General features: G+C 55.6%; 1 protein-coding gene across 5 annotated transcripts in view; it reads right to left on the bottom strand.

Moving 5' to 3' along the window:
• DNAJB6 (DnaJ heat shock protein family (Hsp40) member B6) overlaps positions 1-15,452 on the bottom strand; it is a 67,358-nt gene that overhangs the window by 7,853 nt on the left and 44,053 nt on the right. For all 5 annotated transcript variants that reach the window (XM_043590037.1, XM_043590041.1, XM_043590039.1 and 2 more), the window contains exon 8: positions 15,334-15,404. In XM_043590037.1, coding sequence (XP_043445972.1) covers positions 15,334-15,404 — 71 coding nt within the window. The remainder of the gene's footprint in view (positions 1-15,333; positions 15,405-15,452) is intronic.

The following is a 15,452-nucleotide window of genomic DNA, read 5'->3' as shown; positions in this document are numbered from 1 at the left end:
CCTTCCCGGGCGGCCTTACTTGTGGAGCCTGTGCACACACGACACTGAGGAGGCCGCGGCAACACGTTTCCTGCCAGCTCAGAGCCGAGGCCCCGTGCGCTGGCCATCTGTCGCCCCCAGAGACTCGGCCAAGATGGAACAGCCCTCACTGCTCTCAAAGGTGTGTTTCTACCGGTCTTTTAAACAACAGGAAGTAATTCTGCACAACAGGTGAACACCAGGGATACCGTCAGGACAAGCGGTCAGGTTCAAGGGATGATCTCGGGCTTCGTTCACCGAAGGCTTTGGACCACCGGGCACGCATGCCAGAGATACGCTTGACATGGGGAACGAAGCTGTGAAACTGTCCGCCCGATGGGGAGGGTGGACCACGTGGGGGCATTCCCGGAGCCTCTTACCAACCCTCCCTTCCAGGGAGGTGGGGGCGTCCACCACCCAGCGAGCAACTCTCACCGAACACCCTCTGTCCGGTACGTACAACCCCGAGCCACAAGAAGCCCCGTGCGAGCGTGAGCCCCGCTCGCGCACTCAAGCCCGCCAGCTTTCCCCTTCCCTTCCGTGCCCACAGCCCCCAGCGGAGGAGCACCAGCTGGGGCGACACCCGAGACGCAGCGTGCGGCAAGAGGACGATCACGGACGTTCACACGGGCTCCTCCGGACCCGATGCCCGGCTCAGCGCTGAGAACAGACACGCACCTGTCCCGGGCAACCTGCCTAAACGGCTCTGCAGCCCGCTAAAGCTCATCGCGTGGACCTAACTCCTGAGCCGCGGGGATCGGCCCCCAAATCCTGGCGTGAACTTTGCCCTCACGCAGGAGCGCTGGCCACTGGAAGCAGGGCCACGCTGGTGCGAGGGGCCACAGCCGACGGTCTCCCCGCCCCCACCGAGCACAGGAATCACTGCTGAGAAATCCCAAGGCTTCGGGCGGCCTGCATCGTGGGGCTTGAGCTTTAGAGGTTTGCCAAAACCAGTCCCTGGTTCCTCACGGAGCCTCCGAATCCCCCACGGCTCTGGACGCTGTGGGTGCCCACCACGCGTGCTCAATGCTTTCCGGCGGCCGGACGCCCCGGCACCGCAGCCCAGCCTGGCTCCGTGCCGGCCTACAGCTCGGAGTCTGCCGCCCCGGGGTCCCACCTGCAGGCCCCAACGGAAACGCTGCTCGTGGAGCCGGGTCACCAAGCAGACCTCCAGGCTGGGAGGGAATGCCCGCCGGTCCCGGGTACACGGCCGGGAGACACGTTTCCGGTGAGGCCCTCTGACCCACTGCAGGTTCCTGAGTCCAATCCGATGACTAGGCTGACAGCGCACGGATGCCCTGGGCCGGGCGGCCACATCCCCCCGGACGGGCGCCTCACCCGAGGGCCACCCCGTGCCTGAGCAGGAAGGTGGCCAGCGGGGCGTCGGTGAACAGGGCCAAGGGCAAGGCCAGGGGAACGCTTGTGGGGAGCCCACCTCTGCGGGGTCTGAGAGTCTCGGCTGACATTATGCTCTTCGGCAAACAAGTAAAAACTCTCCGACACGCGGAGGAGGAGCCACGCGGCTGTTTGAAGGAACCACTGTTACGTGGGGACTCTACTGCAAAACCCGCATTTGAAGTGGGAAGCGGAGAAAGGGGAGCCGGGGCCTCGGTTCCTTCAGGTGCGTAGGCCTCGCGGAGCACTCGGGGAGGGGCCTGGGACCCCAACACCTGAATACTGGCAAATGGGGCGACGCCCGCCCCAGGAACGGCTCCGTGCGCACAGAATGCCGCCCAAGCACGTGCTCAGCTCTGTCCACCTGGAAGGGAGAAGCTGCTGGAGCCCCTGCGGCAGCAGGGAGACACCGCTGTGGGGGACCAGTTATCCCTTCCCTGCCCCACACAGTCCCACCTCCCACGCTCCCTACGATCCGTAAGCATCACACCTTGCGACCAACAGCATAACATCTGAGAACATGTCAACGTCAGCTCTTATGCAAAACATCGGCATCCCTCCATCTGGGCCTGGCAGGGCAGGGGCCAGGCTCGTGGCGGGGGGAGCTGCAGCGCTCCCACCCTGCTAACCGCACCCCGGGAACCCCGGGAACCGAGTCTTCCACACCGGCGACAAGAGGTGGCGTTTCCCCCACGATCTCCACAGCCGTTTGGCGTCCACAGCTCTGTGCCTTCAGACGCAACCTCCCCCCCGGGAAGTGCAGGGAACCCATCCGGGCGCGGACGGCTGGCCTCATTTCCGGCACTTACACTGCAGACAAAGTGCACGCCGGCCCTTGGGAGACGGGTCCTCGGGAGCTGGAAGGCCACCACGGGCAGGGTGCGGTCCTGCTGGCCGGTCGAGGGCCGCACAGGCCGGGGGAAGAAGCGCCGGGCCTACGACGCTGTGCTGCTCCCCGTTGTCTTTACTTCCCCAGGCCCAGGACGTGCACGCACACTGGCTTCCAGGGACGCCTTGTGCCCTGCGTTTGCTGTGTGGCTGGAAGACAGAAGTCCCTAAGGTGCTCAGCTCGAGGACGTTCCGAGTGCCCATGTACAGAGATACGGGAAACAGAGATCGTGAAGGCGTCTGTCCCCTGCAGACTGGCCCGCGTCTCCCAGGCCTCTCGGATCCTGACACGCTCAGGGCTCAGAAGGCAAGCAAATCACGGATGCGGGAGGGCACCACATCCAGGACTGCCGGGAACCCGGGGCAGTCAGGCGCGCTCCCTGCAGGACGTCCCTCGGAGGGGGCCCCTGCCCAAGCACCCCGGCCTGCCCGCCAGCTCCGGACAGGGGCCCGGGCGCCTGTGTTCCCTGCCTTCCCGAGCCCATCCTCCCGGGCAAATCCTAGCGCCACTCCTGCTCAGGCCTCGCCCTCATGAAGCTTCTTCCCTAGAGCCCCCGCGGCACGGTCCGGGCATCGGGACTCACGGCGGCGCCATCAGGGCGGGTGGCCAGGGTGGAGAGTCAGGCTGTCAGGTCCACAGGGACCCTTGCAGAAACAGTGGTAGGACACGCAGCTGGCACCCGTCCTTCTGGTGCCCACGGTCGACCCTTAAAGGGGACACGGTGACTGGGCTTGTCACGCCACCGTGAGCTCCCAAGGTCCTCGGGTCTGCAGCAGGGACATTCAAGTCACTGACCCCACAAAGTTCCCACAAACCTTACGGTGTCTCAGGCACCAGGAAAGATGATTTGGGGAAAGCAGATAAAGAAAGGGAATGAGAAGCAGAGATTAAATCACAGTCCCACCCCAAAGGTCTCACTGGACCCTTTCTGCAGGGACTCACTGAACCCGCTATGCGCACAGTGGGCTGGCGGCACTGACAGGAGGCCACCGTCCCCCACCTGTTGGTGAAAGGGGATTCGAGGGCTGGTTTTGATCAGAACGAAGGGCACAATCGACCCGAGACCCAGGGCACCGCCACCCTCACGCCAGGGCGGGAAGCCCGCTCCTCCTCCCGGGCTGGGAGCTGTGCGGCAGACTCCACGCCGGCCGCGACCTGTCCCCCCCGGCCCGCTGCTTCAGAGACACGGGGACGTGGAGAGGGAGTCCGAGAGCATCTGGAACGAGGGATGCCCGCGCCCGGTGTCGGGACGAGCCGCCGTGACAGAGTGGCAGGTCCCGACCACACACTTAACGTGCTGTGCAAGGAACTCAACCCGTCATGGGGATGTCACCTGCCCCCACCGCGTGGGGACATGACAGGGAGCTTCTGAGGGAGGGCTAGTCCCACAGGATCGGAACCCGCCTCACCTCCCCTCAGTTTTAAAGCGGCCTCGTTTGCCTCCCTCAAAACTGAACACAACCCCTCCCACCGAAGCCGGAGCCTGGGCCAGCGTCCCTGCCTCCCCGCCACTCCCAAAGCCTCTATTCTGACATCACGTCCAACCACAGCCCAGCGAGGCCCAAGTGCTGGGCCAGGGTGGGGGGTGGGCAGGGGTCTCCCACGGCCCCCAATTCCCTACTCCAAACTCAGGGACACCGCTGGGCACGATCGCCCTGGAAGAAGGGACCCAGCACCGACAAACCTCTCACAAAGCCACACGGTTGTCCGGCGTAACTTAAAACTAGGAATGCAAACCAAACAGTGAGCACTGGGCCTCCCGTCTCCTCCCCCACACCCCACGTCACTTCTAACGGCTGGCCACATTTTCCACTTCTTCCTGCTCTGTACTACCACTGACTAGGTCGTCCTCTTCTGTGGAATTTACCGTGAATCCTTTAAACAATCTGACTTGACTCTGTACCTTACGAAGGCGCTACAAATTAGCTGGAAAAAAACAAGTCCCATCCAGTTCTACGACCCATACCAAATTTACTATTTTGGTATAATTTCTGCAAGCCTGTCTTCTCGCACAAGAATCAGCTAAACTGGGAGTGTTAGTGTCAACACTCCAAGCACCCTTTTCTTTTGGACAACTAAATATACCAGAACACATCCTGCCCCCGTAGCACCAAGTTAACAAATTTAAAAACAAAAACACGGTCTGCCGGTCTCCGGGGCCAAAGCACATGAACTCAGCAGGAAGCTATGGAAGGCACGCTGGGCAGCTGCCCCGAGCACACAGCCGGCCCGGCTAACGCCCGGCACTCTCCCCAAATGGAGTCCAGATACAGTGAGTGTGCTCTGGGTTGATAAGATGCAAATGAAAACAAACTTCCATAGATAAAAACAGAACCACTTTTCCCAAATATGTACAATCCAAGAGGCCTTGGCTGCAGCTGCTTTTTGGGGGGATGGGAGAGCGTTAATCCCATACTCACTCAAATCATGAATACCACACATGCAACGTGAGATGACGCACACATCCAGAAATGCGCCACCGGCCCATCAGAAGACTCGCTCAGGCATCAGGGCCCGGAGCGTGCCAGGCCCCAGAGACCAGCGTGGGACGAGGCCCCCGTTCTTACAAAGCTCAGGACGGGACACGCGTAAACACTCGGCCCCACGATGAGGTCAGGGCCACCCACCTCGTGCTCCGCCTATACACAGCACAGACGGCCAGTGTCCGGATGACAAAAGTGAGCAGAGCCGAGGAGAGCCAAGGGCGCAGTCCCTGCAACGGGGACACAGAGGGACACGGGAAAACCACAGGAGGCGGCGCACGCCGTGACGGGACTCGGACGTAGAACGGAGCGGGCACGGAGAAGCGTGGGACAGGAACTGGAAGCCCGGGCACGAGACAAATCCTAAAACGTCGCCTAAGCCAACGGAGCACCTGAGCGCTTTTCGACAAGGGGACACCGGAGTTCCAGCCAGCAGGTGGTGGGCACGGTGACGTGTGCAAGACAGAGAAGGCGTACAGATGAGGCTACTTGCTGAGGGACTGAAGGACTAGTTCCCGAAACAGCTGGCCGGAGTCTAAGCACACAGTGCCCGTCACGTCACGTGAGGGGAAACCGAGTCACCGTGGCGCCCGGGCTCCAGCAGGGAGGGCCGTGGAACACAGGAGGGAGAACACGGAAGGAACTCCTGCCCAGCCCCTCCCCACGGAAGACAGAGCACGCGTGAACCCACGCTAAGGGCCACAACAGAGCCACTGACAAAGGACCAAAGATCCCGGGAGCCCCAGTGCTGCCGCCTTCCCCACCAGGACCGCAGCTTAAAACAAGTATTATTTTGTTAAAAACCGAGGACACAGCCTCTTAACCGTCCGGAGGCACCGCACGCAGGCCTCCACGGTGGCTGCCGTCCCTGACCACACCTCCCTCGGCCGGGACCACGGACTGCGCGTCGCCGGAGGTTGTCAGTGGCCCAGGCCAGCCGGGTGTCAGTTACCAGCGGCACCTTAGCAGCCGCCTGATAAACACGGGGTTACGGTTACTGCTCCAGATTCTCTGCGCACCGGCCAGGCCGGGCTTAGGCACAGGCCTCGCAGGGGAAGTTTACATCGCACGGTATCCCTGGACGAACAGCACGTGCGGGCCGGGGCGGAGGGGCCGGACCCCACTGACCGTCTCAGTGTCCCAAGCCTCGTCTGCAAAGCGGGCAAGGCCACAGATCCAGGCCACGGGGCTGTCGTGGGAGTGAAGCTGGCGGTGCCTGCAACTCGGGTCTATCAGCTGCTTTTATCGTATCATCGTCTCCCGTGGCGTCTGCTCGGTTTGAGGACAATGAAGCTGGAAAGCAAGGGATGTGGAGGCTTCATGATCTCATCTGTGGATCGTCTATCCGGATTCACCTGCCTGCGGTGGCTCGGCCTCCCTTCCGGGAGCCGGCCCCGTTACGTGACTGGGGGTCATGTTCGAACGCCCTGCTGGAGACTGCCGACAGCCAGCATACAAACCAAATGCCACAGAGGACGGAGAGGGGTGCGCGGGAAGAAAATGCTGGGGGGAAGCAGAAGCCCACCCACGCACGGCCTCACAGCCCCGGGGGTTCCTACAGCCACCCTGAGGGAGGTCTCGGGGCCACACAACCCTAACTCTAGCAGCCACAGGGCCTCAAGAGGAAGAGATCTGTGTGGGGAGAGGAAAGTTCCAGCGCCCTGCTTCCCAAACACCTGACCTGTGATGCGTGTCAAAGGAGCCGTGAATGGAGTCCTGTGCGCCCTAAAATCCAAAGGACCCTTCTTTCTGGAGCAGGACTGCCTGCCCTGTGTGGGGGTCCGGTCTTTGGAAACTTATGTCTGAAGCATGACTCGGTTGTCGAGATGAAGAACCATTGACGTAATTACTAAAACAAACCTTGAACAGACACGTCACAGAACGGAATAAAGCATCCTATTTCTGTACGTATGTTCGTAAAATTGATTTTTCTGAAGACACACACTTCAATCCACATAAAAAGTTGTCGTTTCTGCTCAAAGTTACTCAGTCTTCTGCGAAATACATCTGTTAAGTCTCTCCAAAACCTATCAGATGAGGGTATGTGCCAAGGAACTCCAGGACTTGTTTTCATCACAAGAACACCCCGAGAGCAAGCCCCTGGGCAGCCGAGCCCTCCCCGCAAGGAAAAGGCAGGCAGCGCCCCAGATGCCAGAGCGGCCAGCCCCCTGCTCCAACCGTCCCCGTGGGGCCCGGGGGCCCGAAGTGCAGCATCCCAATCCACTGAGCCCAGCGGTCAGAACCACGCACTAGTAACGCTCCTATGAAATTCTCTTCAAAGGAAAATTTAAAGCAAAACCAGAAGGGCGCCTGGTGGCTCCGTCAGTCGAGCACCAGAGCCTTGATTGACTTCGGCTCAGGTCATGATCCCGGGGTCGTGGGATCGAGCCCCGCATCAGGCTCTGTGCCGGAGCCGGCTGGGGATTCTCGCTCTCTCCCCCGCTGCCCCTCCCCCCCACTCACAGGCTGGATCTCTCGAGAATGAAAATTAAGAAGTGTAGAGCAAAAGTGGAGGGCACAGTAATTCTAAAAGTTGGTGACACAAAATCACGAACTAGGCTGGAGCCTTTGCACCTAGGGCTGCTGTATACCTCCCACCATGCCCTTCTCCCAGGTAAAACGTGCCCCAGACGGTGCCACTTACAAAGCTCGAGTCTCAGATTCCATCCCCGGCCCGGGAGTGAGCAGAGGGAAGGCACATGGCTGACCCATACCTGCTGGGTGACAGTACCTCCACACCGTCCAGGTGAACGGCAGACAGTGTGCTGCTGAGTCAAGGGCCTGGTATCTTTAAAAGTCAGTCCTTGGGGCGCCTGTGGGGCTCAGTCAGTTACGCGTCTGGCTTCGGCTCAGGTCATGACTTCACGGTTCATGAGTTCGAGCCCCAAGTCAGACTCTGTGCTGACAGCTCGGAGCCTGGAGCCTGCTTCAGACTGTGTCTCCCTCCCTCTCTGCCCCTCCCCTGTCCGTGCTGTGTGTCTCTCTCTCAAAAATAAACATAATTATGGGAATGTAAGCTGCTGCAGCCACTCTGGAAAACAGGAGGGAGGTTCCTCAAAAAACTAAAAACAGAACTTCCCTACGACCCAGCAACTGCACTAGTAGGTATTTATCCAAGGGATACAGGTGTGCTGTTCTGAAGGGGCACGTGCACCCCAATGTTTATACCAGCGCTATCGACGGTAGCCAAGGTATGGAAAGAGCCCGAATGTCCATCGACGGATGAAGGAGTAAAGAAGATGTGGTATATATATACAATGGAGTATTACTCGGCAATCAAAAAGAATGAAATCTTGCCATTTGCAACTACGTGGATGGAACTGGAGGGTGTTATGCTAAGTGAAATCAGTCGGAGAAAGACAAACATCATATGACTTCACTCATTCAATGAGGACTTTAAGCCACAGAACAGATGAACATAAGGGAAGGGAAACAAATATAAAAACAGGGAGGAGGACAAAACACAAGAGACTTAAATATGGAGAACAACCTGAGGGTTGCTGGAGGGGTTGTGGGAGGGGGGATGGGCTAAATGGGTAAGGGGCACTAAAGAACCTACTCCTGAAATCATTGTGGCACTATATGCTAACTTGGCTATAAATTTAAAAAATAAAAAATTAAATTAAAAATAGACATGATTAAAAAAAAAATGTGAAAAAAAAATCAGGCCTTAACAAATATATTCACTATAGGAGAATCCTAATGAGCTATCTCCAAAAACAAACAAACAAACAAACAAACAAACAAACCTCCAAAGGCAAATTACTAAGAATTAAAGAAACCCCATTTCAGGTCGCCTGGGTGGCTCAGTCAGTTAAGCATCCAAGACTTGATCTTGGCTCAGGTCATGATCTCATGGTTCGTTGAGTTTGAGCCCTGAGTGGGGTTCTGTGCTGACAGTGTGGAGCCTGCTTGGGATTCTCTCCCTCTGCCCCTCCCCTGCTCACACAACCTCTTTCTCAAAGTAAATAAACTGTTAAAAAAAGAAATCACATTTCACTGGGGAAAAGGACAGAATAGCCATTCATATGGCTAAATAAAAACAAAAATGGCAAAATAAAAATCAGACTCCATACCTCACTCAAAAGTTCTAGATAAATATTTTAAACATATTTAGAAGGTAAATATATATGGACAAATATCTAAACTAAGAGACGGAAACAACCCAGCAGCAAAAAGTTGACAGAATCAACTAGGTAAAAACTTGTTTCTGAACAACTCATCCCAAACAGATGTCTCATATTTTATAGGCCGTGTTTTGACTGGAAATAAAAAACACAACAGACTTAGAAATGAGCAAAAAATGAAGAATGTTATATAGGTTGAACTCAGCAGTAATTTCAAAAACTCCCATTTGTGAACAAAAAGGCTGTAAATAAATATTCTGGGGGCACATGGGTGGATCAGTCCATTGGCCGAGTGTCTGAGTCTTGATTTCAGCTCAAGTCATGATCCCAGGGTCGTGGGATCGAGCCCCATGTCAGGCTCTGTGCTAAGCGTGGAGCTTGCTCAGGACTCTCCTCTCTCCCTCTGTCCCTCCCCCAGGCTCGCTCTCTAAAATTAAAAAAAAAAAAACTGAACCGCGGTGAAGAAAAAAGATTAAAACTAGGTATTTAATAGGAAAATACTAGAAGCTTTGGCTTCCAGAAGGACTAACACGAACAGGCCGGCACCCGAAAGCCGCAGGTGCAGAGAACAGACCCGAGGAGGGAGAACGCACGCTCCCCACACGCTGACTGAAACCTCAAGAGCCTCGACAGCATGGACACGGTCCCTGAAAACAGAACTTAACTCACAAGGAGAAAATGCACACCAGCACGAACAGCAGAGAAGTTCAAAGATTCAGTGACTGGAAACGTGCCCAGGCCAGAAGGCTCTCCAGGCAAGTCCCCTCTCTTCTCGCGGACAGCGGACAGAGCGCACGCACGGCTTCCGGGTGAGACGGGAGCCCGGCCGGGGCCCCCTCTGCCCTCGGGAGCCCTGGGGACTTCCGTCAGAGGGACTTAAACCAGGCCTACTGGGGACAAGGAGGGAAGTGCCCACGGCCGATATTAACGATTAGGTTCAGAAAAAATGGGGGCGGGAAGCAGAGAGGAGAAATCCTGCCGGGCTTTCTAGCTATACAAGTAGATACCTTTGTAAGCCAAGAGCACAGTGAGGTGACCGCATTAAAGGCAACATAAAAACTTACTTTCTCACTTGCTTATACACAACAGCCCGTCAGGAAAGGGCATCAGACAGAGGCGGGTACCTGGAGTCGCCGTGCCCTTCGTTTCCAAGTGTCAGAACACCCAAGATAGGCTTGAAAGCGAGCAGCCCTTTGAGGCAGCCACTCCCAGTGACACAGTGTGATCCTGGCCTGAGACGAGAGAACAAGAAAGAAAGAAGTCCAGCAACACAGTGACAGCAGCATACAAGACAGGGACGGGGGGGGGAATCTGGGAGAAAGACCACTTCACAAACGCACCATGTGAATTAAAGAGAAATATACACGTGAAAGCGAAGAAAATGAGAAAATATTCCATTGTACAAGATGGAGGGGACTGAAGCAAAGGCCGAAAGAGAGACGCCTTTCTGGAGAAGAAATCAAGACGGCCCACGGCAAGCGTAACGGACAGACAACTGCAAAGACCACCTTCAGCAGAGCAGGCGAAGGCCCAAGAAACCACAACATGACAGGAACCCAGGGAGTCCCAGCACTCCAGGGATGTGTGCCAAGGTAGCACAAACATGGCCCACCTAACTGACCAGGGAAATGTAAAATTTAAACACCGGGGGTGGCTGGGTGGCGCAGATCAAGGGTCCACTGTCGACCTCGGCTCAGGTCTTCATCTCAGAACCCACGATGGGCCCCGGGCTGGGCATGGGGCCTGCTTTAAAAAAAAAAAAAACCACCCAGCCAGGATTTTCACAGTTATGCGAGGAATCCGGTGTTGATGGGAAAGCGTTCTGTGTGGGAAGCGATGACCGTCAACTTTCATACGTACACTTCCAACCATTCGACTTCCAGGAACCAAATTTAACAGACCTCCTCCCACAAGAACAGACTGCGGTTTGCAAGAACTCCACACCGTGTGGGAAGAAAACACAGCAACGCCCCCCGCCTCCCCGCCAGGCTGCACAGGACAAGGAGGCCGAGGCTGCCATGGGTGCCGGAGGCGGGCCCACGCCACGCGGGGCGGCCGGGTCCACACACCAGCCACACCGGAACCCGCTGGGAGCCCCGTCTCCGCCCGACAGGCACAGTCCACAACTTTCCTGGGGCCTTCTGAACGGCCCTCGAACACTTCACCACAGCTCACCGGACTCTGCGCAGACCGGGTGAGGGACGGTCAGGGAGACTCTGGGCACACGGAGGCCACGGGTCATTCCGCTCCGGCTCCAGACCGGATGGCATCAGAGCCTTGGCCTCACAGCAGAGCCTTGGCGAGCCCCCCCGTCTCAGGTAAGAGGTTGTCTGCTCAGGCCCAGGCTTGATCAGCAACAACGTTCCCAACTTCAGGGGTGGGCGGAGCGGCCAGGCAGCCCCCCGGCCACCTCGAGGCCGACCGGGGTCAGCTCGGCAAGGGGGCGGCCGGAGAAGGAGAAAGCAATTGAACACCTGTGGTCTGGGAGTCCAACTTTCCTACCGCTTTATTAGTGGAAGCAGAGCGCACGGGACAGGACGTTGTGTATTCGCGGTATTTCTGACGGACCCATCCATCAACGCTGGGAAATACTGGCACTTAATACCCTCTGCAAGGGAAAGTCGTGTCCAGACGGCAGGCTGGACAGCATCGGAAGAACTGCTTGGGAAAGAAACACAGCTACGTGACATGGTGCGCACGTTAAGAGATGTACGTGTACTGGACACTCAACCGTGAACTCTGCTGTGGAAGTGACAAAACTGGAGAAAATGCCTGAGAAGCAAGCCTCGCACGGGCTCCGGGCCCCACAACACCGCTGTCGACGGCGTGCCCGTCTGGGGATGGAGGGACGGTGCCACGAGCCGCACTTGTGCTCAGGCCCCCACTCCCACAGACAGGTCCGGCTGGAACGTGAGCCCCCGCCCCCCTGCCAGGTACCAGCTAGGGCGAGCAGTCCTGGAGGGGAGGGGAAGGGCGAGGCGTGGGCCAGAGGCCCACGGCAGGTGGTCAGCAAGTACAGGGGTCTCCCCAAGGCAGGAGAAAGGAGCCGCTGCCGTGCTTCCGCAACATCGTCTGCAGCCCCAGGCCCTGGGGCAGGCCCGCTTACTAAGGGCCTGTTTTCTGTGAGCGTCGGGGGCCATGCAAGGAAGGACTTTCAGTACGAGGACGCAGTCTCCCGAGCTGCCAGCACGAGGGGAGGGAGGGCTGGCGAGAGGGACATGACAGCGAGACGCTCCTTCCTGGGACACGTCAGTCCCGTGTGAGATAAACTGGTTTATTAGACCACGAAACTGACCATTTACTGCTCAGTGATCCAAACAGGAAAGAAATGTCCTAAACCAAGATGCCCCCTTAAGCCCTCCCGTACCAGGCCTGGTCAGGACTTGGCGCGGAGGAGCAGGGCACAGTGACCTCCCAGGGGAGCAAGCAGAAACGAACAGGGTGGGCTGGCAGTCTCGGGGCTCACTCCTCGAGCACCAGCTCGGGGAGTAGTGCCCCCACCAAGTGGGCCCCTGTTCTCGGGGCACATGGACTCCAGAATAGATCCCCTGTTTCCTGAATGCTCAGACAGCAGGAAAAGGACCAACGATCGGCCCCCCAATAAACGGCTCACACAGCCAGGTGGTCGGAGGGCAACGGCCACAAACCAAGAAGAAAGCGTCTGCTGCCCTGGAGTGAACCGCCGGTGACAGGCCTGTGGCACCTCCCCCTGCGTCTCCCTAACCAGAGACACTGCCCAAGTCCCAGCTAGTTCTGGTCTCTGGAAATCGGCGGTCACTGGGATTTCCCCATTTCTCACTGACAGGAGTAAGAGCCGTTACCACCTTCCCTACCCTGACCTTCTGAGATGTCAAGATCAAACAGCTAATTTAGACAAGAGAAAAGCATCTGGCCTGAACCAAGGTCTACGCCTACTTAACGCAGCTCAAGGAGCAGCATTTTCACAGCTGAAGAAGATCGGAAAGTGGCCCAAGTGACCAGATTGGGAAAAGTACCCAAAACCAAAGTGGAAACATCGCGCCGATGTTAAGAACACGGGAGACGGCGACAGAGGAAGAAGTTAGGCCAATGCTTCTCGCACGACTTGCATCGCTAAACTACCTGATGCACGAGTACCAACCCCCTCAGAAACACCTTAGATGGTCCCAGAATCTCGTATCCGTGTAATTTTTTAAAAGGTCATCGGGTCGCAATAGCAAGTGTTCAAACAGCGAGTAGCCTGGAGCTGCTTCGGATTCTGGGTCTCCCTCTCTCTCCGCCCCTCCCCCACCACTCGCGCTCTCGGACTCATGATAAAAAAAAAATTTTTTAAATACACACGTACGTACATACAAACCGCTCAGCAACAAGGAAGCTCCTCCGGTTAACGGACTCGTCAGCCAAACACTCTCACCAACAGCACAAGTGCAGAATAAAGGGGGTGTTCTCAAATGCCAACTTGAGAGTGGACACTTGACCAGGATGCCCTCCGCCAAGAAACCTCAGCAGAAAGACTCTGGGAGTCAGACACCTTCCGCGTGTGCCATTCGAGGAGAAGAAACGGTTTAAGGCGGGAAGCGCACTCGGCAGCACCCACCGCTCTACCGGCTTCAAGAACGTTAAGACCACAGCTCTAGTGCAGCGCCTCCCCGAAGCGCCACCTCGTACTGCTTGACCCGGGACCCGCCGTCAGCACCCGGTGTCCTCGGGGGGCCGCCGACCTGCTCTATCAAGAGGTTCACCCGCCCACCGTCACCGACCGTAAAACTCCACGTCTGTTTAGTTCCAGGTATTCACCACAGTTCCCCAGGAACAGAGAAACCGTCTATCCCAACAGCATAAACGCGAGCAGGCTTTCCAGCATCAGAATCCCAGCTCGGCAAAGCCCTTTCCGGTGACCTCCCTCCACGCCGCTCTTCTCCAGAGGCACGGAGGCCTCAGGACAACACACGTCGGCATCTGTCACGGTTTTCCCTCGGTTCAACGGTCTTCTCATACTCGCAATGAATTCTGCAGTGCTTTGCTTTTTTAAACGGTCTCTAGGAGATTTTCTAAAATATCCCTTGTTTTCAATAAAGACACACTTGATTTTGTAAAGTTCCCGATGCCTTCCAACCGGGCCTGCACAGAGGCCGATGTGTCCGTCAGGGAGTAAGCACCTTGGGTCCTCCTCTCCTTCAGGCAGGACCCGGCCGCTCATCCGAAACAGAGCCGAGTGGGGTCATTCAAATGCAACCTGAGTCTAGTTTGACATTCCTGTGGCTGGAATTCTAGTTCTTAACGGTGACTGTAACAGATTTTACACCTTGAGAAACAAAAAAAGGCCTTTATTTTTGCCCACATCTCTGTCACTGCAAGACTTTGCTGTACATATCACATCTTCAAGTGAGCTCGCGTCAAACGTACCCTAGAAAACTAGAACCTACTAGGAATGAAGAGCTGCATAGCTGTTTCTTTCTTCTCTGTAAAACTGTTACCACACGGGAAGTGTCAATACGCTGCTAATCATTCTAGAACGTAAAGAGGAGACTCTTCGTACACTCTCCAAATATGCTGAGGGAAAGGAACACATGGAACGGAAGATCAGCACCCACCTTCACGAACTGAAGGAAACGGTAACGAAGCGGCCCCGCGAGCCCAGGCACAAAATCATACGCAGACACAAGAAGACTGTAGCCCCACTCAGGAAAGAATGCACCAAACACATTCGCATTTATTATTTTTTTTAAGCAAATGACAAAGACCCAGTTACCAGCTTTACTTTTTTAAACCTAAGCTTAACATTACATATTTAAACAATTGTCAAAACTTACTAAGTTGCCAGCATTCATGCACTAGAAAAACATCCTCAATTTATATTAAACGAGAAATGTATTACCATTAATGCATTAATATCTCTCACTACTAAATACTGAAAAAGACTGAAATTATTTTTTGGGGGGAAGATTCATCCTGGCAATGTTAACTTCACAGCAGGCTGACTCTACTTGGCTCACGTTTCAAACACGATGGAAAAGCAGGTCCGTGCTGGTGTTAGTGTACGAAAGGGTCACGGCCACCTTGGATCACGTTTAATAAGAAAGCAAAGTGCATACAGAGATTTACAACAATTTTAAAGACAAAAAAAAAAAAAAGGCAAAAACAAAAACAAAAAACAAAACGAAACAAAAACCCAATGGTCCTATTATGTGGTCCCAACAATAAACTCAAGAGTCTATGACAAATAGGGCTCCGATGAGCTGTGTATAAATACTTTAGATTAGGTACAGTTATACTGAGAGTCGAGTTCGTGTGAAATCTTCAAAAACAATGTTTCTGTTACTCCTCACCGGCGCCCGATATGGTTCGTTACGGTTGTTACAGTTACATGTCTGTTACTTTCTGTTACGCGGCGCGAGCGTCGGGTGTTACTTGTTATCCAAGCGCAGCAGCTGCTCCTTACCATTTATCGTTAAGGACTTTAACTGGCCGTTCTCTTCAACTTCTACTCTTTCCTCGCCATTCTCGACAATTCTGAAAGAGAAAACGCACTCAGAACCTGTTTTTTTTTTTTTTTTCCTT

The sequence above is a fragment of the Prionailurus bengalensis genome, chromosome A2 (genome assembly GCF_016509475.1).
Source record: "Prionailurus bengalensis isolate Pbe53 chromosome A2, Fcat_Pben_1.1_paternal_pri, whole genome shotgun sequence".
Lineage (NCBI taxonomy): Eukaryota > Metazoa > Chordata > Mammalia > Carnivora > Felidae > Prionailurus > Prionailurus bengalensis.
Note: the sequence above shows the minus strand (reverse complement) of the source record. Positions and strands in the feature narration are given on the sequence as shown.